This window comes from Dama dama, chromosome 5 (assembly GCF_033118175.1).
Source record: "Dama dama isolate Ldn47 chromosome 5, ASM3311817v1, whole genome shotgun sequence".
Taxonomy (NCBI): Eukaryota; Metazoa; Chordata; class Mammalia; order Artiodactyla; family Cervidae; genus Dama; species Dama dama.
In genome coordinates, this window is record NC_083685.1 from 120,794,494 (window position 1) to 120,816,480 (window position 21,987).

Below are 21,987 nucleotides of genomic sequence, written 5' to 3' on the forward strand. Positions count from 1 at the left end.
CTAACTTGGTACACTAACTAACTCGGTACACTTCTAGTGCCAAGCACAGCTTCACTTATTAGCTGAAACATTGAGATGCAGCCTAAATTGTCCAGGATGAAGTGTGAACTGCTCACATCTGCCTGGACAGGGAAGTGTGGAGTTTGCAGACTCTTAAACGTTGGTTTACATAGACTCCGATTCTCCATCTTTTAATCTACTTTCTCCATCGTTTCCTCTATTTAGAAAAATGTCCTGTCTCCAGATCTATCAGAGTTCTTGTCTGCTAAACCAGTGCTCAGAGAACCTGTGGACTTGCTGCCACTGACGGGTTTTTTCCTCTTGGCTTTCGGTCACCTGGTCCTTTGAATTAGTGCTGGTGTCATGTGCTAAAGAAGATGGGAGGGACTTCCCTGGTGGTCCGGTGGTTAAGACTCTATCTTGCAATGCAGGGCACATGGGTTTGATCCCTGGTTGGAGAACTAAGATCCCACATGCCGCGGAGCAACTAAGCCCATGCGCCGGCACGCCACTACTGAGCCCGAGCACCACAACTAGAGTCGGTGCCTCCCAATGGAAGATCCGGCATGATGCAATGAAGACCCCGCGTGCTGCAAACTAAGACCCAATGTGGCCAGATATTAATAAATAAATATTTAAAGACAGTGGGAGCAACGGATCGGGGGTCATCTGACTACAGCCCAGTGGCCAGATATCTGTGAAGTTTCATTGCCATGTCCAGGCCATGTCCATTTGTTTACACAGCATCGACATGGAGACAGCAGAGTTCAGCAAGTCAGAGATCATACCTCCTGAGACATTTACATCTGGCCCTTTAAGGAAAAGTCTGGCAACCCCTCCTCTAGACAATGTTGTGCTCCAGCACAACAAAAGGACAGGAGACAACCTCCCAGAGGTTCCCACACTAGCTCTTTAATTAGCATCCTCATACATTCCTGAATCTGTCAGTCTTAAACGAAAGATCAGCCCTCAAGTCTCCATTCTTTTCATGATTAGACACCCCTTAAATCTTAAATTCTGTCACTAAACCCAGCATGAGGCAACGCTTGGCAAGCAGCGTGTGCAGATGGTCAGCTATCGTTCCGTGGTCCTGCCCCTCTGTGGAATCTTAAACCTGCTTGTTTCCATTGCTTCTGCAGTTCTCTGACATGTTTAAAGAGATGATTTATATATTTGTCTAGCTTCTGTAGTTCTTAGTGGGAGCACTGATCTACCACACACTACTTCTTCCTGCTTGGGAAGTCTGTTTCCCGTGTTTAAATGTCAATTTCCAGCTGTTTGTTGCTAGTAAATGGAAATACGTATTGAATTTTGCACACTGACGTGGTATTCTGTGACCCTGCTAAACATACTGATTAGTTATAGTGGATTTCTTACAGATTCCTTTGGGATTCTGCATTTTATTTCTTTTCCTTTTTTATTACATGGACTAGGACTTCCAATGTGATGTTGAACAGAAGTGGTTAAATTAGTTATCTTTGCCTTGTTCTCAGTCATATGGGGGAAAGCATGCAGTCTTTTACCATGAAGTGTGACGTTAGCCACAGAGTTCTTGTAAATGACTTTTATAAAGTTTAAGAAGTTCCCTTTTATTCCTAGTTTGCTAAGAGTTTTAAAAATTCTTTTCTTGCATCTACTGAGATATCATAAGCTTTTTCTTCTCTAGTCTACTGATATGCTGAAATATACTGATTAATATTTAAAGGTCGAGCTAAACTTTTATTTCTAAGATAAAACCTCATGTGATTTATCCTGTAAAAAAAAAAAAACAGGCTATTATAAGTCAAAGGCTTCTCTTTACATACTGCTTGGTTCGATTTGCTAATATTTTATTGAGGATTTTGTATGTATGTTCATAAGGGATGGGCGATTCCCTGGAGGAAGGCATGGCAACCCACTCCGGTATTCTTTTTTTTTTTTTTTTTTAAATTATTATTATTATTTTTTTTTCCAGTGGGTTTTGTCATACATTGATATGAATCAGCCATGGATTTACATGTATTCCCAATCCCGATCCCCCCTCCCACCTCCCTCTCCACCCGATTCCTCTGGGTCTTCCCAGTGCACCAGGCCGGAGCACTTGTCTCGTGTCTCGTACTCCGGTATTCTTGCCTGGAGAATCCCCATGGACAGAGGAGCCTGGCAGGCTATAGTCCATGGGGTTGCAAAGAGTCTGTCGGACATGACTGACCAATAAGCACAGTTGAGTTTTTTTTAATAAGGTATATGGCTATTCATTTTATCTATGTATTCTTGAGTAAGTTTGGTAATTTGTGTCTTTCAACGAATTTTCCCATTTCAACTAAACTGTTGGATTGATGGGCACAAAACTGTAGTAATTCCTTAATATTCTTTTTTTTTTTTGGCCATGCTATGTGGCTTGTGGAGTCTTAGCTCCTCAAACAGGGATGGAACCCAGGCCCTCAGCAGGAAAAGTGTGGAGTTCTGACCGCTGAACCACCAGGAGATTCTTGCCTTAAAAATATCCTCTTAATGTTTATAGGATTTGTAGTGATGTTCCCTCTTTCATTCCTGATGTTGTAATTTGTATCTTCTCTTTTTTCCCTCATCAGTCTAGCTCAAGGTTTATCAAGTTTACTGAACTTTTCAAATAATCAATTTTTGCTTTATTTTTTCTTTAGTGTTTCTCTGTTGTCATTTTCTTTGATTTCTGCTATTATTTCATTTATTCTGATTACTTTGGATTTAATTTGTTATTTTTCTAATTAATTAAGGTGAAAGTTTAGATGATTGGAGACTTTAAAAAAATAAACACGATCCATAAATGCTGATTTGCTGTGATTTCATGTTCTGTAGTTCAAAATATTTTCTAGTTTCCCTTGTGATTTCCTCTTTTATTCATGATTTAACATTTGTGGATTTTCCAGATCTCTTTGTTGCTGATTTCTAGAGTAGTCCCACTATAGTCAAGAACATACTTTGATTTCAATTGTTTGAGATTTGTTAAAGTCCCAGAACATGGTATTTTGGCAAATGTTCCTCACGTGCTTAAATAGAATATGTGCTCTGTTGTTGTTGGGTGCAACATTCTATAAACATGAGTTAAGCTGGCTGATAAAATTGCTCAGGTTGACTGTACCCTTAAAGATTTTCTGCTGTCTCTCACTTACTGAAGGAGGGGTGTCTAATCTTTAAGAGACCATTTGTCCTTTAATTCTGTCAGTTTTTGCTTTCTGTATGTTGAAGTTCTATTGTTAGGCAAACATACAGTTAGGATTATTATGCCTTCTTTTATTATTATGTAATTACCTCTAGTGATACTAATGTAACCACTCTAGATTTTCTTTGAATAGTGTTTCCATAGTATGCTTTCCCCATTTCTCTACATTTAACTTATCTGTCTCCATATTTAAAGTGAGTTTCTTGCAGACAGCAAACAGTATTATTTTTTTTTAATTTCCAATTGACCATCCTGCTTTTAGTTGGTGTGTTTAGTTCACTTACATTTAATGTAATTAAAGTAGTTGAATTTTGCTCTACCATTTTATCGCTTTCTGTTCATTTCCTTTGGTCCACATTCCTGATGCCTTCTGGATTATTCGAGAATCTTTTTAGTATTCCACTTTATTTTACCTACTGACCTTCATTAAGGCCATATCTCTAATTTTTAATGGTCACACTAAGGATTTTCATATACATGTCTATACTTTCAGTCTATTTAGTTAGTGTTACACCATTTCAGCTAAAATGTGGAGGCCTTACCCCCAAGTAAGTTCCTCTATCTTCCCCCTTTGTGTTATAGTTGCTGCACCAATTACATTTACATATGTTGAAAATACCACCAAGCAACATTATCATTTTTGCTTTCAAGAGTCATACATATTTTTTAAAACTTAAAGGGAAAAACTACCTTGTTTATTTACCCACGTGATTACCACTTCTGTTGTTCTCTCTTCATTTTCCATCTGGTGTCATTTTCCAGCAACCTGAAAATTCAGTATTATAACCTGCATAGTAAATTCTCTCAGTTCGCCTTCTTCTAAGAATGTCTTTATTTTCCCTTCATTCTTGAAGCATATTTTTGCCAGATGTTGAGCTCCTGTTGACATTTCTATTCTTTGATACTTTAAAGACACTGTTTCATCATTTTCTAGCCTCTGTGGTTTCTGATTAGAAATCTGTAGTCCTTCACCTTGTTGTTACTCTGCATGTTTTTTTTTTTTTTTTAATGTTTCATTTTTATCTGGCAGCTTTCAAGATTTTTTCTTTCGTTTGATTTTTAGCAGTTTAATTATAATGTGACTTGGCCTGTTTTTCTTTGAATTTATCCTGTTTGGGGATTACCACGCTTTTTGAATTTGTAAACTGATGTCCTTCACCAATGTGGGAAATTTTCCTCTATTATTTCTTCAAATGTTTTTTTCTGCGGCAATCTCTTTCTCTGCTCCTTCTGGGATTTTGAAAACACATGTTAGATGTTAGTCCTTTTGATATTGTCCCCAAAGTTCCTGAGGTTCTCCCCACCACACACACCCCCATCCTAATCTTTTTCTCTGTTCTCCAAATTGGATGATTTCTGTTGCTCTGTCTTCAAGTTCACGGAGTCGTTCCTTAGTCATCTGCTTTCTGCTGTTGAGCCTGTTTATACTTTCTCAGATATCTGTCATTTTTTTCAGTTCTAAAGTTTTCAATTTGTTCACTGACATAGTTTCTGCTTTTTAGCGGAGACATTCTATCTTCCCATCTTCAGAGGTATGTCTGACCCTACCTTATGTGATCAGTCACAATAACCACTTCAAGATTTCTGTCTGATAATTCCACCACCTGGATCACCTCAGAGCTGACCTCTGTTGATTGTCTCTGTCCTAGCATAATTTGGGGTTGTAAACTGGATATTTTGACTGTTATGTTGTGTAGACTCTGGGTCTGTTACAATTCTCTGGAGAATTTTGCCCTGACTCAGGAGCCCATCAGCCTGATGAGTCCAGCCCACAAGCCCCACTCGCCTTCAGCGGCCAGTGGTTCTACTCCAAGTTCAGTTATCAAAGCTCTCTGTGCTGCTCTGGGTCTTTCCCGTGCACGTGTCACCTGGAGGTGAGCCCACGATCTGCACTGGTTCATCCAGAGCCCGGGTCCCTTTCTCCAACTCTCTCCTCTCCAGGACCCCTACACTTTCTAGAACTCGGCTCCTCTGTCAAGAGTTCCTCTTGCCAGAAAGATAGAGTTCTACCAGAGTTTTGGTTTGGTGTTGCTGTGTGGTTCTGCAACTGAGGCCACCCAAGGCAAAAAGAAAAGGGAAAGTAAAATGGGAACACCCTCCCTACACAGGTCACAGCAGCAAGTCTGAACTTGCCTTCACAATCCACCTGCTTTGGTTCACTTTGCAGAGGCCTTAGGGAGCTGCCTTTTTTTTTTAAACTTGAGTTTTCAGTTGTGATAGTGACAGAGAAGGGCTAAAGTGGGCTTACACTACCGTAACAGAGCTGGTCCCTCCATATGTTACTTTAAAACAGCAGAAAAATAATCTGGAGATGATGCAGTTAATCCAAAACAATTGATTTGTAAACATTTCTACTTTGCTTAAGGATTCAGCTTTACCTATTATTCAGAGATTCACTACGTCCAAGCTCCCCTGCCGGCTGTGTGCCACATAACCCGATTTAAAGTGTGTTCGTGGGCATAGAGGGAACACACCTCAACATAATAAAGGCCAAATGTGACAAACCCACAGCTAACATCATATCAACAGTGCAAAGCTGAAAGCATTTCCTCTAAGATCGTGAACAAGACAAGGATACCCACTCTCACTACATTTATTCAACATAGTATTGGAAGTCCTAGTCACAACAATCAGAGAAGAAAAAGAAATAAAAGGAATCAAAATTGGAAAGGAAGACATAAAACTGTCCCTGTTTACAGATGACACGATACTGTATGCAGAAAACTCTAAAGATGCCACCAGGAAACTACTAGAGTTCATCAATGAATCACATAGTTGCAGGATACAAAGTTAAGTTAATATACAGAAATCTGTGCACTTATATATACTACCAACAAAATATCAGAAAGGGAAATTAAGGAAACAATCTCATTTGCCATCACATCAAAAAGAATAAAATACCGAGGAATAAACCTACCTAAGGAGGCCAAGAGACCTGTAGTGTGAAAACTCTAAGATGCTGATGAAAGAAATTGAAGACAACACCAACAGATGGAAACACATATCATGTTCTTGAATTGGAACAGTGCACAGCAGCACTATTTACAATTACCAAGACATGGAAGCAACCTAAGTGTTCATTGACAGATAAATGGATAAAGAAAATGTGGTGTGTGTGTGTGTGTATATATAAACACACACACACACACACATATATATATATAATGGAATATTACTCAGCTGTAGAAAAAGAATAAAATACTGCCATTTGCAGCAACATGGATGAACTTAGGGATTTTATATAAATATATATTTTATATATATATATATATAAGTATACACACACACACACACAAAATGGAATATTACCCAGCTATAAAAAAATGAAATACTGCCATTTGCAGCAACATGGATGGACCTAGAGACTATCATACTCAGTGAAGTAAGTCAGACAAAGTCAGTCAAATGATATCACTTATATCTGGAATGTAAAAAATAATACAAATGAACTTATTTACCAAAGAGAAACAGACTTGTTGGTAGAAAACAAACATGGTTACTGAAGAAGAAAGTGGCAGGCTGAGATAAATTAGGAGCTTGAGATTAACATATACATACTACTATATATAAAACAAGAGAAGACAATGACAACCCACTCCAGTATTCTTGCCTGGGAAATCCCATAGACAGAAGAGCCTGGGGGCTACAGTCCATGGGGTCACAAAAGAGTCAGACACAACTGAGCAACTGAACAACAACAAATATAAAATAGATAAGCACAAGGTCCTACTGTACAGCACAGGGAACTACTCAATACCTTGTAATAATATATAATGTAAAAGACTCTGAAAGAGAATACATATATACACATATATTGAAATGACTTTGCTATACACCTGAAACCAAACCAACACAATATTGTAAATCAACTACACTTCAATTTAAAGAAAGCGTGTTTGCTACCCCTCACTTCCCTTCACGCCAGTGCACTGAGGGCAGGCGGAGCAACAAGGTGCAGGATGAGCCACAGGTCACCACGTCCCCATGTCTGTTGAGCTGGTGGTACAGCCGTGCGTGATGCCCTTCAGTGGGTCGGATGAACGGTCCCTGGAGAACAGGGCTTTCCTCCAGGACATCACCCACCCTTGGGATAAGGAAGCGGCCACTGGCCCTTGTTCAGACCAATGTCTTCTCTACACAATCTACAGCTAAACGTGTGTTAAACGCTACTGATTTGGAACTTACAGAGAGAAAATGAGATGAGTATGTTTTTATATTATTTATTTAAAAAGATGTTTCCTAAGAAGTGAAGTAAGGGGAAACTACAGTACTAAGGTGACACTGTACTTAGAAACATATTGTTTTTAAACATGGCTTGGTGGCAAAGAATCTGTGGGAGACCTGGGTTTGATCCCTGGGTCGGGAAGATCCCCTGAAGGGAATGGCAACTCAGCCCAGTATTCTTGCTTGGAGAATTCCATGGACAGAGGAGCCTGGCAGGCTACAGTCCGTAGAGTTGCAAAAAGTCAGACACGACTGAGCGACTAACACTTTAAACACATGAGGACGACAATATATAAAGAAAGATGTATGGAGACCCTCCCCCAGCCTGCAGACGTCACCAGGAAGGACATATCCCTCATGAGGAATCCTGCAGACAGCCGCAATCTGCCTGTGGAATCAGTGAGCACTTGGGAAATGCCGATCACCACGACTCTAGCCCAGCTATGGTGATGCCTATTACATGAGCAGGTCGGGACTGGGACTGGGACCAGTCAGGAGGCTGCGACATCACAGCAAACGCATCAGACCTGTCTCTACCCTTCTCCGGGGCACTTTGCTTAAGCAGAACATTCAGAATCTAGTCTTTTCTTGCTGACTTGGGCGGCACGGCAAACAAGCTGGGGAGGGGACGGCGGCAGCCCACTAAGATACCCTGCTGGTGAAACCTAAGGGTCCATCGAGGATTTAGCAGCTGTACCCACGGTTCCCCTGCAGAGTTCGCAGGCAAAGTCCCCAGATCTTCAAATGCCTCACCGCCCCACAAGGTTTAAACCTATAAACCCACACACTGGCCTTTATGGGACTTCACGTGCCCTTTGTTAACACATTGTCAGGGGGCTTTGGTTACCACCAGAGCCATCGTTGTGAATGCTGCTCGCTCTCTTGCCGCCCCTCCCAGCGTGGAGTCACAGCACAGGAGATCTTTTCCCTCTGCTGCTGTGGAGGCAGTACTCAGTGCCTGCTTGGCGGCAAACCCACTCGCAGTGATGCCATTATCAAGCTCACATTTCATGACGGAATCCACAGAGACATCAGGAAGACTGAGTACAGTGAAGGCCAGGTAGGTCAGGTGTGGCCTGGCCTGTCAGCCCCACGACCCTGCCTGGCTCAAAAAAAAAAAAAAAAAAAAGATGATGAAAAGAGAAAGGTAGGAAGGAACCATCAGGAAAGGAAAAAGAAACGGGCTGGATTTTGTTCCAAAATTTTGTAAGGATTTTGTTCTCCCTGTTTTTTTGGGGGGATGGAAGTGGAATAGAAACATATAAAATGAAGACATCCATTTCTCTTCAACACTGTCCTGGAGGTCTCAGCCAGGAAAATTAAGGCAAGAAAGTGAATTAAAAGGCATCCAGGTTGGGAAGAAGTAAAAGTATCTCTATTTGTCATGACATGATCTTGCATATTGAAAATCCTAAGGGTTCCACCAAAAACCTTCTAGAACTAATATACAAGTTCAGCATACCAAAAAAAAAAAAAAAAAAAAAAAAAACCACACCAAAAAACCCTTGTATTTTTATGCAGTTGTTAACCCAAATAACCTGAAATTGAAATTAAGAAAAAAAACTCTATTTACAATAGCATCAAAAAGAATAAAATAATAATAAATTTAACAAGTGTAAAACTTATATGTTGAAAACTACAAAATGTTTTTGAAAAGAATTAATGAATAAATGAAAATACACCTGTGTTCATGCATCATAAGACTCAATATTTCTAGGATGGCAGCACTCCCCAAACTGATGTACAGATCCAAAAAAATTCCCATCAAAATCTCACCAGACTTCTTTTCAGAAATTAACAAGCTGATCCTAAAATTCATATGGAAATTCAAGGGACCCAGAATAGTAAACCCAATTCTGAAAAAGAACAAAGTTAAGAGGATTCACACTTATCAATTTTGAAACTTACTACAAAGCTACAATAAGGATATAATAATAGACATAGACAAATAGGATAGAATTGAGAGGCTGGAAAAAAAACTCTCACATTTGGTCAACTGATATTTGACAAAGGTGTCAAGGATTCAATGGGAGAAATACCTGTCTTTTCAAATGGTACTGAAATAATTGGAAAAGAACCAGTCAACTTCCACATTAAAGGAAGACAAATGTGTTCATCTTCTTAAAAAAACACTTATAAAAAAAAAATCCATGTGTAAAAGAATGAAGTTGGACTCCCAACCAAACACCATATACAAAACTTAACTCAAAATCAACCAAAGATCTAAGTATAAGACATAAACTATTAAACTCTTAAAAGAAAACACAGAAATAAATCTTCATGATCCTGGATTAGGTAATGGTATCTTAGATATGACCCCAAAAGCCCAAGCAACAAAAGAAAAAACTGGATTTCATCAGGATTAAAAAACACTTATGTTTGAAAGGATACTATTAAACATGTAAAAAGAAAGCCCATCGGACAGGAGAAAATTTTTGCAAATCTTATATCTGATCAGAGTGTAGGATTAAGAATATAGAAAAGAGGGACATGCCTGGGGGTCCAGTGGTTAAGAGGTGAGGTTTCACTGCCATGGCTTGATCACTGGTCGGGAACTAAGGTCCCACGAGCAATATGGTACAGGAAGAAAAAAGAATATATAAAGAACTCTTGTAACTCAATAATAAAAAAACAAATCCAATTAAAATTTGGGTAAAAAGATCTAAACAGACATTTCTCCCAAGAAGAGGTACAAATGGCCACTGAGCACAAGAAAAGATGCTCAACATCATCAGTCATTATGAAAATACAAATCAAAACCATGCTGAGATACACTTGAGGATGGCTATGATGAAAAAAAAAAAACAAGAACGAGCTAGGGCTGGGCAGGATGTGGACAGAGTGGAGCCCTCACATCTGCTGCTGGGGGTAAAGGTGGTACAGACACTTAGGAAAACATGCATTGCTTCCTCCAACGGCCAAACGTAAGAGTCGTTACATGACCCAGAGTGAAATCACTCTAGGTTTATACCCAAGAGAAATGAAAGCATGTCTACACAAAAATGTGTACAGAAATGTTCACAGGAGCATCATTCATAAAAGTGAATAAACGGAAACAAGGCAAATGTTCATCAGGTGCTGTACAGGTAAGATGTGGTCCATCTATGCATAGTGGAACATTATTCAACCATAATAAGATGTGAAGTACTGATACTACAACATGGATGAACCTCAAAAACATCACACTAAGAAGCCAGACACTAAAAGGCCATTCATCGTATGACTCCATTTATGTGCAGTGTCCAGAAAGGTCAAATCCAGAGGGACAGAAAGCCGATCAGTGGTTGCCAGGGGGGAGGACAGCGGGGAAGACGGCACTAGTTAGAGGGTACGGAGTTCCTTACAGATGATAGGACTGTTCTAAAACAGTCTGTGGAGATGGCTGCACAACTCTGGGAGCATAATACAAATGACTGAACTGCACACTCAGTGAAGCTTTTATCAGAAAAACCCCACAAAGTGCAGCTCACTCTTCGCATGTCACAGCGCCGAGCACCTCCCATCCACAGCACAGCTTCCACGGTCCTCATTCCCTGCCCTCTTATTCTTCTGAGTTCATTTCAGAACTTTGGTTTCTTAAGGAGCACTTACCCCACACACCAGAACAGAGGACAGCGTCCTCACACCCAATAAATGTCCTCCTAGATCAGCATGTGCCTCCCTCAGATACAGGTAAAAAGGACACATCTTCCTTCCGAGACCACTCCCGGACTCCTCAAGAACAAGGTAACGAGTGGCGAGAGCAGCCCCGGAGGACCCCCCCAGCCCCCAGCCTGAGACCTGGTCCTTGGTGAGGCCTGGGCTCCAGCGATGGGACGGGGCTGTGTGTGGGAAGTCACTCGGTAAAGTTGGGGTTCAATCTGGGTATTGTGGAAAGGGTGAGGCATGTGCCAAGGTGGCAGCTGTCCCAGCTAAGGGGTGCAAGTGTCCACAGAGGTGGCCAAGGCTGGTGTCGAGGCTTTGCCTGGGGCCACAAGGCCAGCTCCACCTGGGCCCAGGCCCAGCTCCACCTGTTGACCTGCTGCCCCCACCCCAGTGGCCAAGCACCAGCAGAGATGGAAAGTGTGGTGGGGTCTCCTGCTGATAGTGACCTGGCTCTGTGCCTCTCCTGGGAAGGCAAAGGCCTTGTGTTGTCATGACAATTCTCTACCTGACATCCCCAAGTTCTCTCCATGGGCAGGCAGGGGGGCACCAGGAGATCCCATGGGGCAGCAGTGGGTAGGTAGCAGGGCAACCCTGTCCCAGGAGTACCCCCACCCAGCCCTAGATGCCCTCTGCCCCCTAATTCCGTATCCCTTGCTTTTCTACTTTCCACGTTGCCTGATCACAAATGTGCCTCCAGCCAAATGGTCCCGCTGCCTGGGTCCTTTTCCCTACTGTCCTGGTCTGTCCTTTCTGGATGCCAAGCTTGCCGGCTTCCTAGGAAGTCCCCTTTGTAGTCAAATGAGCCCTACGGCTCCCCCTTAACACCTCTCCCACCCACCAGGCACAGCGGCTCTCTGGCCCTCCGTGGGTGGCTCACTTTGGCCTCCCCTCCTCCAAGACCTCCACCAGGCCCCCACTGATCTTGGGCAGGATACCAGCTCTGCCCCCATATTTTGCAGTTGATTGTGACTGGTTTGTCATTATCTTGAGTCCCAGGCCCCCCAGATTAGGTGGCTGGGTCAGGGTCATGAAGTTGGTGTTTTAAGACCAAGGCTCAGTGCTGGGCAGGAGGATGTGTCTCATCCTGGCAGCAGGGGCTCCCCCTGCCCCAACACATACATGGGGGTGCCTATGAGCCAGGCGACTCCAAGGCTGGAACACTGGAGTCAGCTCAGCGTCAGCTGGGTTTCAGAGCAGGGCCTCCCTGGGTCCACAGGATATATTTTTACAAAGAAAAAGGCAGTTTGACAGGTATGTGACATCCTACATGTTGGTGGTGAAAGGATGGGGCTTCTCTCCCCAACTCTTGGGTTGTTCCAGATGAGGGGACCTATTGTGCAGGCCAGGAGAAGGCTGGTCATGACCTTTCCAGTGGTTCCCAGGGAGCCGAGCCGCATACATCCACAGGCAAGTTCTCCAAGCGCTCTCCGGTGGAGGGCGGGGGAGGAGGTCAGAGCCCAAAGGCCCACCACACAGCCCCCAGTGATGAAACATCAAGAAGATGGGGAATCGCACCAACGGCGGCCCTCACAGACCACCCTGAGCTCCGGGTACTGGGAGGCAGAGGGAAAGGGAAGGGGTCCACCCTGCTGGGGTGGGGGAGGGCGGTCTGGAGGGGCTGCCCCTCCTCACACACCCTCCTCTGGCCTGGGACCCACTGCTGCAGAGGGACAGGTCACTGGGGGCAGGAGGGGCAGGGTCTGCTTCCCTTCCTCAATCAGAACTGCCCGCAGGATCCCCGCAGTTCCAAAGCCAAGTTGGCGGGGCCCGACAGACTGGCACTGGCCAAACCAGTCTCCTGGCAAAATCCTGGAATTGGCTGGCAGAGAGCCCCCTCCTGGCTGAGGTATGCACTGCACCTGGTAAACATGCTTTCACATGAAGCAAGACTATCCCCTCAAAACTTGTCCGCATCCTACTGTGCCCTCTGGATGGAGGCATGGAGGTCCCCTGAGGTGGAACACCCACCTCTCCCTCCTTGCTGTTGCGTGCTTGCTCCCTGGGGCATCTGGACTCCCACCCTAGACACAAAACTCTAACCCAGACCCTGTCACCCTGGAGACACTAAACTGCACAACCTCCTGGCCACCTGCCATGGGAGTGACACGAAGGGTCTCTCCCTGTGAAAGAAGAGAGACCACCAGCATCCCTTCTAAGGGAGGAAGAGCAAGAGTACCACCCTGCACCTCGCTGCAGGCAGCTGCCCGGAGGTGACAGCCGGAGCCCGGAGCCCCAGCCTGCTTGCCACCCACTGCTGGGCAGGGCTAGAACTGCACCGGCTCCTGAGTCCCCAGGCCCCGCGTGGCACTGACCACCCAGGTGCCCCTGAGTGTCCCGGGAGGGTCAAGGGGCCGTGTGCCAGGACCAGAGACAGGAGCCACACTGACCCCCGCAGGCCCTTCCACAGACCCCAGTTCACGAGGCGGCAGGCTGTATGGGCGTCAGCTTTAATATGGGGCTGGCCTGTCTGGGGGCTAGGAGGGTCCACTTTACTTTCTTGTTGGGAGCGAAATCTCAGGGAGATTGTCTTAATTCCAAAATGAATCATGAACTAGGGAAGTCATTTCCATCCTTCCCAGTCTCCGCTTGGCTGCTGACAGCTCGGGGAGCCCCGGCTGGACCTGCTGGCCATCCTGGAATGTCCATCCTGGTAGAACCGGGCCTTGAGGTCAGGCCCTGGGGGCGGGGGGCAGAGGTCTGAGAGTCAGCAATCCAGCAGGCACGTGCCCCTCCTGATCCACCACCCCCAAACACCAACACAGAAGCAGAAAGGTTTTCACCCCCAAATCTGCATGGAGAGTGGGCATGTCAGGGAGCCAGACCGAGGCAAGGACCCCTTAGTCAAAGCCCCTGTGAGCTAAAGAGCGCAGCAGGAAAAAGGGAAACGGTGGGGCGGGGAGGCCTGAGGTGCCTGGAAGAGCAGACAGCGCTGTGGAGACACTGGCCCGCGGAGCCTCACGACCCGGGTCGGGCGGTGTGACCAGCACCAGGAGCGTCGGGCCTGGCCACGGCCTGGGGGAAGCACAGCTTCAGAAGCTGCGTTTGGCTGGAGGATCTGAATGTTGCCATTTAATCCAGAAATGAGAGCAGGACAGCAGCGCCAGGGTAGCGCTCCACAGTCAACCTGATTGGGAGCCCCGTGTGTGCTGTGCGCTCCGTCAGCACCCGGCCCGCCTGGCCCGGCGCCCGCCTCCTGGGAGCCCGGTCAGGGCTGGCCACGCACCCAAACTGCGGGCCCCAGTCCTCCGAAGTCCCCGAGAGTCCCACGCAAGAGCGCCGTGTTACGAGGCTGCCACCAGTTCCGCCTGCCTGGGTCTGGCTTTGACGGGGACTTTCTCTGTGGAGGAAACAAGAGAGACGTCTATCGCGTACAGAACACCCCACAAGTAGCAACTTCCCAAAAAGGACAAGATGCGGCACGGAGCCAGGTCAGGGCTTGGTGCTCTGGGAGGAACGGGCGTAGCTGCGGGGAAGGCGAGGCATACACAGAAGCCGGGGGTGCTGATAGAGAGCAGGCAGGCACTCAGGACGGCGCAGCAGCGGGCATGCACCCCCACGGACCCCGGAGAGAGGCCGAGGAGCAGCGTGCCGAAGAGGAATCTCAACAGTGAGTCCGGGCCGAAGGAGGATTTCTGAAGGCGTGTTAAGCGATGCCCTGGGGAAGGTCATCCCAGTGACGAATCGAGGACAGCTGGTCCTGAGCTGGACCCAGAAGAGCCTGCAGAGCTAAATGTGCCCTCTCCTGATGCTTTGGGACTCGCTTCTCTGAATGGGGTTCGGCTCTTTCAAGGCTACCCAAACCCCTCAGAAGTCTGGGCCTAGCCCCAGGGCAAGGCCCACACTCTGCCTGAGGTGGTGCCAGCAAGCACCCAGCGGGGAGGTGGGACCCGACCCTCACTAAGGAGGAAGAGCAGGGCCCAGCGGCCAGGATATCATGCTTTGCCCTAGAACACACTGTTCCCCAAAGGACGTTAACAAAGTGGGTACCTGGGATCTTCTCAGGAAGGGGCTCTGAAGGAACCTCTGGCAGCTCCATCTGTTCCTGGAAGAAACAGAGAGTAAAGGTCGTGAGACACGTCCCCCTGCCCCTTCCTTCTCCCGGAAAGGACAGCATCCCGTCCACTTAGCTGCTCTCAGCAGGAGTTAAACGGCACATGACGCCTGCAGCATGCACACCATTGGCTTCTGGCAGTTCTGTAACTCAGATCACAGTGGCCACAAAAGGTGGCTGCTCCCAATGACCTGGACCCTGAGGGGCTCCCCGCCCAGAGTTCTGTCCCGAGTCTGGGCTGAGGGCTTTGAAACAGGCACCCATGCAGGTCAGGGGCCACAGTGGTGCCTCAGCTTGACGTGGTGGCACCCAGGTGCACCTGTGGTTCCTGGGTGTGGAAGCACAGAGCAGGGGTCTGCCTCTCGGGCCTCGGGAGGAAGTGAATCAGCGGGCAGGTGCACGTGGGGCCCCTCAGGCAGCGAGCAGCAGCGCTCAGGACCTGCTTTCCCGTGGCCAATGGCTGGGGGGTGGCAAGCTGGTGGGCATGGCATGAATGTGGCTCGCTAAGGCAGGGGCCCCCAGAGATGGAGACGCCCTCCGTGAGGGAGCACAGACTCAGGGTCTGAAGAGACGGTTGGTCAGTTAGAGGCCTCCAAGCCAACACATGGCAGTGACAGAGAGAGACCCACCACAAGAGGGAAAGAGCCTCCGTTTGATCTAAACCCCATCACTGCCCACTGGGGGGAAAAGGGCCGAGGGAGCTAGGAGAGTCAGCCTTTCACTCTATGCACCTCGCTCACTCCCACACTTGCCACACCTGGTGGACAACCTGCAAAACGTTCTTTCCAGGCCAGTCCCACCCTGCTGTCAGTCAGGTGGACGGGGAGAAGGGGCTTCGGTTTACAACAAATGCCAGTTGTCTTAGGGAAGAAAACCAGCTGTAAACCAGAGCTGTGGGCTCGAGAGAAACTCAAGGCAGGTGCTCGCCCAGGCCAGTGAGCAGAGGCCTCCCAGGGGTACCTCCACCGGAGCCTCTGTCAGTCCCACTGGTCCTGTTACCTGAGTGATGGCGTCCAGCTCCTCCAGGATGGCATCTTCATCCTCCTGAGTGAAGCTTCCTGCCAACAGCTCATCTATTTGCTGCAAAAGGAGGAGCAGAAGTGAAGAGCGTGGCTGGGCTGGGGGTGGTGCCCCCTCACGGAGGAAGGAGACGGCCCTGGATCAAGGCCGCTCTCACTTGAAAGAAAGCAGGCAGCCCCCGTGTGGTGTGGGAAGGCCTGGTCCTCATGGGCAGGGCTGGCCACTGGCCACCACACTCACTGGCTGCCAGATGGCGGGCCCCATGACCCGGCAACACCTACCCGCTGGTAGTCCACGGCCTCTTGCGTCTCGTCCAGTATCCGCTCCACCTCTTCTATGGACATCACCTGATCGGTTACAAGTTTTTGAGTCTTGTCAGTGAAGCATGCGACAGAACCCCCTTGGTGAAGCCCACCCGCATGGGCAGCGCGCATGGCCTTGCCCCTCTGCTCTCGTTTAAAGGAAGCCATGCCGAGTGGGACATGACACAGCTTTGGTTATTTACGTCCCTGGCAGGGCCTGTCCACATAGGCACAGAGCTGTTAGACCAGTCTTTTCAGAAGTCTCAACTGATCTCCTCAGACCCCTGCTGGCCCTTCTCAGCGGACCTTCTGGCACCCAGATCGACAAGTATAGTTTTCTCTGGCCACGTGACTTGATTTGCTCTGGGTTCAAAGCAACACCTTTGCTTGAATGGTCCCCACACTGGACATTCAGAAAGGCAACGTAACCTCAGCTCTCTGCCCAGCCCCACCTGCCATCCACTCATCGGGAAAGAGATGGGGTGAGGCTGGGGCGTGGCCTCTCTGCACCTTACTTCTCCTTTCACCATCTACCTCTGTGCTGCTTCCTGAGACGGGGCTGTGTTCACCTCCTCCAGGAAGTCCTCTGATTAGTTCACCACACCCCTCCCCGGCTCTGATGAGGCTATCCCTCCGGTCACGCTTAGAATCTCTGGACCCAAGTTGTAGCCGGGGTCCCTATTTTCAGGTCAATATTCCTGAGTTTGTCTGTCTTACAAGACGGTCAGCCTCTCCCGGTAATGACTGACTTTCCCTCATGCCCAACGGCCTGGGTGCCGCTGTGGCCTCAGGGACAAGCCCCCTCCTTGGTCCACTAGGCTCCCCCTCCTCTCTGCCCCCAGCCCGCCAAGACTTACCTGGTGCATCTTATTCAGACACTCATTTCCAATCTTCAGCCCCTCAATCACTTTCATTTCAATCTGGGTGAACTCAATACTCTGGACCTGAGGAGGAGACCTGGGTGGTCAGGGGCCCATCTTCTCTGCTGCCTCACGCAGACCCACGACGGGAGTTAGGACCACACTGTCACCAAGACTGACAGTCTCTGCCCTCCTCTTCCCTCTGTCCTTTCCTGGTGCTCTGACCACCAGTTGGGCGGGACTGAGAGGGCCTGGGAGGAATCTCGAATCAGACTGCTTTTAACAGCAAAGCTGTTAGTAAATGAGCACAACCAAAGCTCTGTGCCCTGAACCCAGGTCACTTGGGAGCCTCCTGCAGATCTCAACACCTCTTCAGTAACTGGGGCAGACTCCCCCCCATCCCCACCACCCAGAAGTGGCCTAGCCCCCCAACCACAATACTGCAGTAGCCAACCTGCCCCAGCCCGTTAAGACTGTCAGGTTCCCAGTAAAGCTTCTCCTTTGCCTCCCGGCCTGACCCATTCCATAACCTCTGGCTGAGGGTCCCGGAAAGGAAAATGGTACGTTTCAGGTCTCTGAGGGGCCTCTGGCCAACACGGCCCACACCCCCAACCCCCACCAGGCCTACCATGGTCTCCAGGCTGGTGATCTGGTTTTCCGTCTTGTCCAGGAGCTGCTCCCGGTATCGCTTCTTCTTGAGCAGCAGCTTGGCCCGTCTGCAAAGGGGACCTAGCAGTCACGGCCATTGGATGTCCTGGCCCAACCTCCCGGGCCTACCCCACGCCCTGCTCTAGGCCAACGGGGGACGGCTTCCTTCCCCTGCACACTGACCCCACCCCACTCACTCCTTCCTGCCGTCACGCAGGAGCTGCCGGGCGATCTCCCGCTCCCGCTCCAGCTGCTGGGTGATCCTCTTCTGGTACTGCTTCAGCTTGTCCCGCTGCTGCTTCAGTTGCTGTTGGGAGAGCAGGCCTTGTGTTGGCACGGGCCCACGCAGCGCTGGACACTCACTGGGCTACCTAGTGCCCAGGAGAGCAGGCACAGAGGCTGCCGGGGACACTGAAGGGCCCCCCACAGGCCAGACTGCCCCAGCTGCCACCCATGGAAGTGCATCCTCTGAAACACAGCTCTCCACGGGACCAGTTTGTCCTCCAGGGCGTGTGGTGCACTCCCTGGAGACATTCCTGGCTGGCCCACTGGGGATGCCACTGGCATCTAGAGGGTGGAGGCCCAGGATGAGGTTCGATATGCTACAAGCCCCCAAGATCCCCCCAACCCCAGACAGTAAGGAGCATGAGCGCTGGTCAGGGAGTGTGGCCACCACCTCCAAGGTGCAGAGACGACACAAAATCATTGGTGAGGGTCACCTGAGCACCACCAGCCCAGTCCAGTTGTAGCTGGAGACAGGGGCAGTCCCTTCCATCTTCACTCCTCTGGGGATCTCAGCCATTTGCCACCAGCTCCCCCACTGTTGTCACTTGCCACCACATGTCAGTGGACAACCGATGGCGCACTGAGGTGATGGGCTTACAAGACCTCACCAAGCACCTGGCACCCTGGAGTCCTGTCCCAAAAAGGATGCAGCGCCATTTACACGCCTTGGTCTCTCCTTCTCTATTTTAGGTCATTTACATTTTTTCCAAATTCCATCATTTCAGGTACAGTGAGCACCTGCAAGCACAGGGCACTTCTCCAATGGAAGATGACGTCCTCAGGGTCGGTTACCAGGAGTGAGTTAAGTGAGTCAAGGGTGTGCACATCTTTTGGACGCAACACGGTGAGAAATTAGCCCCCAGCATGGACATGGTCTAAAGCGGCCGCTCCATAGCTCCCTTTTAGAGGCCGTCTGCCCCAGTGCATTCTGTGGTTGGTGGCTCAGGGCGGCCACATGTCCTGTCCACGCTGACATGAGAGATGTCCGCTGACAATGAGATATCACCCCATAGCCAGCCTACCAGTCGGGCCCAACTCTGACTTGCTTCTCTTCCATAGGGGCTGAGCACCCAGCCTGCAGGCAGTGGACAAAGTGTCAGGTGGGAGCCAGAGGGAGGCAGGTATGGCCAGGCCACCCCCTTCGTAAAACAAGAAGTCTCAGCAGAAGGTCCTGGGGCAGCTCAGAGTTCCTCAGCTCAGCTTTTCATCCTCAGAAAACACCAGGCAATAGTTTGTTCTGTGGTGTGCCAGCTGAGTTGTTCCTGTCACAACCCCACCGACGTGTATCCTTGGCAACAGAAAGGAGAGCTTCGGGGGCTTCCTGCTCAGCCAGAGGCCCAGAAGCCCAGGATGGAGGCCAGCACATGCGGGCCCTGACCACAATAAAAACCCAACGACAGCTGATGTTCTCCAATGACAAACAGGCCTGACAAAACAGGTCTTTTTTTCATGGGGAACTTCAGTTTAAAAGTTTTATAACTTCTGGTTTCAGTAAGCCACAGTAAAACCACCCCCCCCCCCCAAAAAAAACAACCTGCCACCTGAGTTAGTTTCTTTCTTAGTACCAAAAATTACATAGTTTTCCTGCAGAAAATTTAGAAAAGAAAGCAAAGGTAGACTCCACTCACGTTCTAGGCTCTCTCCTTCCTGACACACTTTTCTTACAAAAATGGGTTATTCTCAACACGTTATTTCACTTAACACACCACACGATTTTTTCCCTAGAAACTAACTTTCATATCAGTGCTCTCCAGAAAGAGAAGCTCGAATCCACAGGTAGCAACATAGAAACATCACCATCTAAAACTTTCGAGGGCCAGGAGTGGCCTGGAGACAAGGGCAGCCCACAAGCTCGGGGCCAATGGCTCCTTCCTCAGGGGTCGCACAGGTTGTAAGTTTGACAAGGACTGAGACAGGTGTTGAGTCCAACCTGAGTCCCAAGCACACAGAACACGACCGTCCCACAATTTGAGCGCTTGCTTAGACCCCCAGTTCTGGGAGCAGCGATGAGGACCCACTGCCATATCATTCCCTCCCCACGACCTCCCAACTGAGTCGGCCACGCAGGCTCCGAGCCCACACCGGGCTGGGGCTGGGACTGAGAAGCGGTCTGGGGCTGCCTCCCGTAGGGCTGGAGTTTAGAAACCCGACCCGCAGGCGCGGACTCACCCACGGACAAGGTACAACCACGAGACAGTACAACCGGGCCCCGCCTCCCGAAGCACAGCTCAGCCACACCCGGACCACCTACACCCGCAGCGACCGGATTCGCTCAGACTCGCTGGGAACCGGGCCCGGACATGCTCCCCAAGGGGAGCCCACTGCGCATCGCCCCAGACGGGCTTCCGAAGCTGCAGCCCCAGCGTGAGGCTGGGCGGCCAGAGGGACTGGACCCCTTGGAGAAGCGGAGCGCAGCCTGCCGCCGCCCAGCCTCGGTTTCCCCGTACGTTCCGGGGGTACCCGGCCCGCGCCCACCCGCCTGCAGGGCCCGGCGTCTTACCAGGATGGCCTTGTCCTGCTCCGTAACCCGGCTCTGCTTCTTACGGCCGAACAGGTTGCCCATGGCGGCCGGCCCGGCCCGTGCCCCACCGCCCTGCCCCGGTCGGACCCGTGCTCCGTGCCACACGGCCACCGTAGTCTGGGCCCAACCCACCCCCGCTACGGCGGCCGCGCGGGGCCTGGCGCCGCAGAACGCGGAACCCGGCCGTCTGCGGACGGAAGCCCCGCCCAGAGAAGGGGCTGGACCTGCAGTAGACGGGGCTCAGGGACCCTGGATTGTGCGGTTCAGGTGCATTTCCAGAAGGTCCCACCTGCGCGGTCTTCAAGACTAAAGTTCCATCTCCCACTACGGTGGGAACCCTGCGGGGTGACCGCGTGGACCATCTCCCGGAAGGTGAGAGATCTTGTTCACAAATCACTGCTCCGCCGGCTCGGATGCACAAAATGCTGCGTTTAGTGATGTTACAACCCTGATCTCTAGTGTCCACTGAACTCCCAACTAGGCAGCGTGCCCCACCGGCTCTGCCCTCCGGGCCGGTGGCCAGTCCCCAGGGGAGCCCATCTTCTGGTTCCGTGGTCCCGGCAGAAGCCTCCACGGGGCATTGGGGTGCCACCCACACCTGCAGCCCTGGCTTCCACTCGTGTGTCTTGGTTGGCATGAGGGGTCACAGTACTCAGCCCGGTTTGGTCGCCCAGGCAGAGCCCGCAGCCCCGTCTGCATGGGCCCCATCACCTTTCTAGCAGTCCAGCAGCTCCTGGGCAGGTGGGGTCATAAGATGAGGTGTCCCATGGCACATGCCCAGCGCTCACCCCTCTCTGTGAAATGAACTCCTTGATCAGGACATGGACACCACTAAGGGCCTCCAAGTCCACAACAGTGCAGCTGGCAGAAGCCTCCTAGGGTGGGCGGAGGCAAATCCATATCCAGAGTGTCTATTCCAGCAGCAGCCCCTGGAGAGGGCTGTGTGGGGGAGGAGTCAGCATCCCTTGCTCTCTGGATAGATGTGCCTTCTTGTTAGGGGAGTTCTTATCCCCCATCAGCTGGGCCACTCAGCTGGCATCCCATGGAGCAGAGATGAGCCTTCCCTGCTGACTCTGCCTAAGTGCAGGGCCGGGGCAGGGGGAGGCTGTTAGGCAGCAGCAGTACCTGGCACAATGGTTCAGGCACTGGGGGGAGGTTTGCCAGGCGTACTACATAGACCCCTTCATGAGGAACCCATTCTCCCTTCTGTTCAGTCCTGGAACTGGGATCATGATTCTCTTCTAAGGTCC

At 49.6% G+C, this 21,987-nt stretch overlaps 1 protein-coding gene across 1 annotated transcript; it reads right to left on the reverse strand.

Moving 5' to 3' along the window:
• Nucleotides 1-13,481: 13,481 nt before the first annotated feature.
• CHMP6 (charged multivesicular body protein 6) lies at nt 13,482-20,873 on the reverse strand. Its single transcript, XM_061144567.1, has 8 exons — nt 20,717-20,873; nt 18,129-18,238; nt 17,912-17,999; nt 17,281-17,367; nt 16,403-16,468; nt 16,101-16,181; nt 15,038-15,092; nt 13,482-14,387 (listed from the first exon to the last, which is right to left on the reverse strand). Exons 1-8 carry the CDS (start codon nt 20,777-20,779, stop codon nt 14,332-14,334), a joined length of 606 nt encoding a protein of 201 aa, XP_061000550.1. The 5' UTR covers nt 20,780-20,873; the 3' UTR covers nt 13,482-14,331.
• Between the last annotated feature and the right edge of the window lie 1,114 nt (nt 20,874-21,987).

Excerpts from the sequence above, each read along its gene's own strand:
- CHMP6 (XM_061144567.1), bottom strand. The coding sequence starts at position 20,779 with ATGGGCAACCTGTTCGGCCGTAAGAAGCAGAGCCGGGTTACGGAGCAG. Across the intron at positions 17,368-17,911 it reads TCACCAGCCTGGAGACCATG|GTCCAGAGTATTGAGTTCAC; the intron begins GTAGGCCTGGTG and ends TCTCCTCCTCAG. Across the intron at positions 15,093-16,100 it reads AGCTGGACGCCATCACTCAG|GAACAGATGGAGCTGCCAGA; the intron begins GTAACAGGACCA and ends TGTTTCTTCCAG.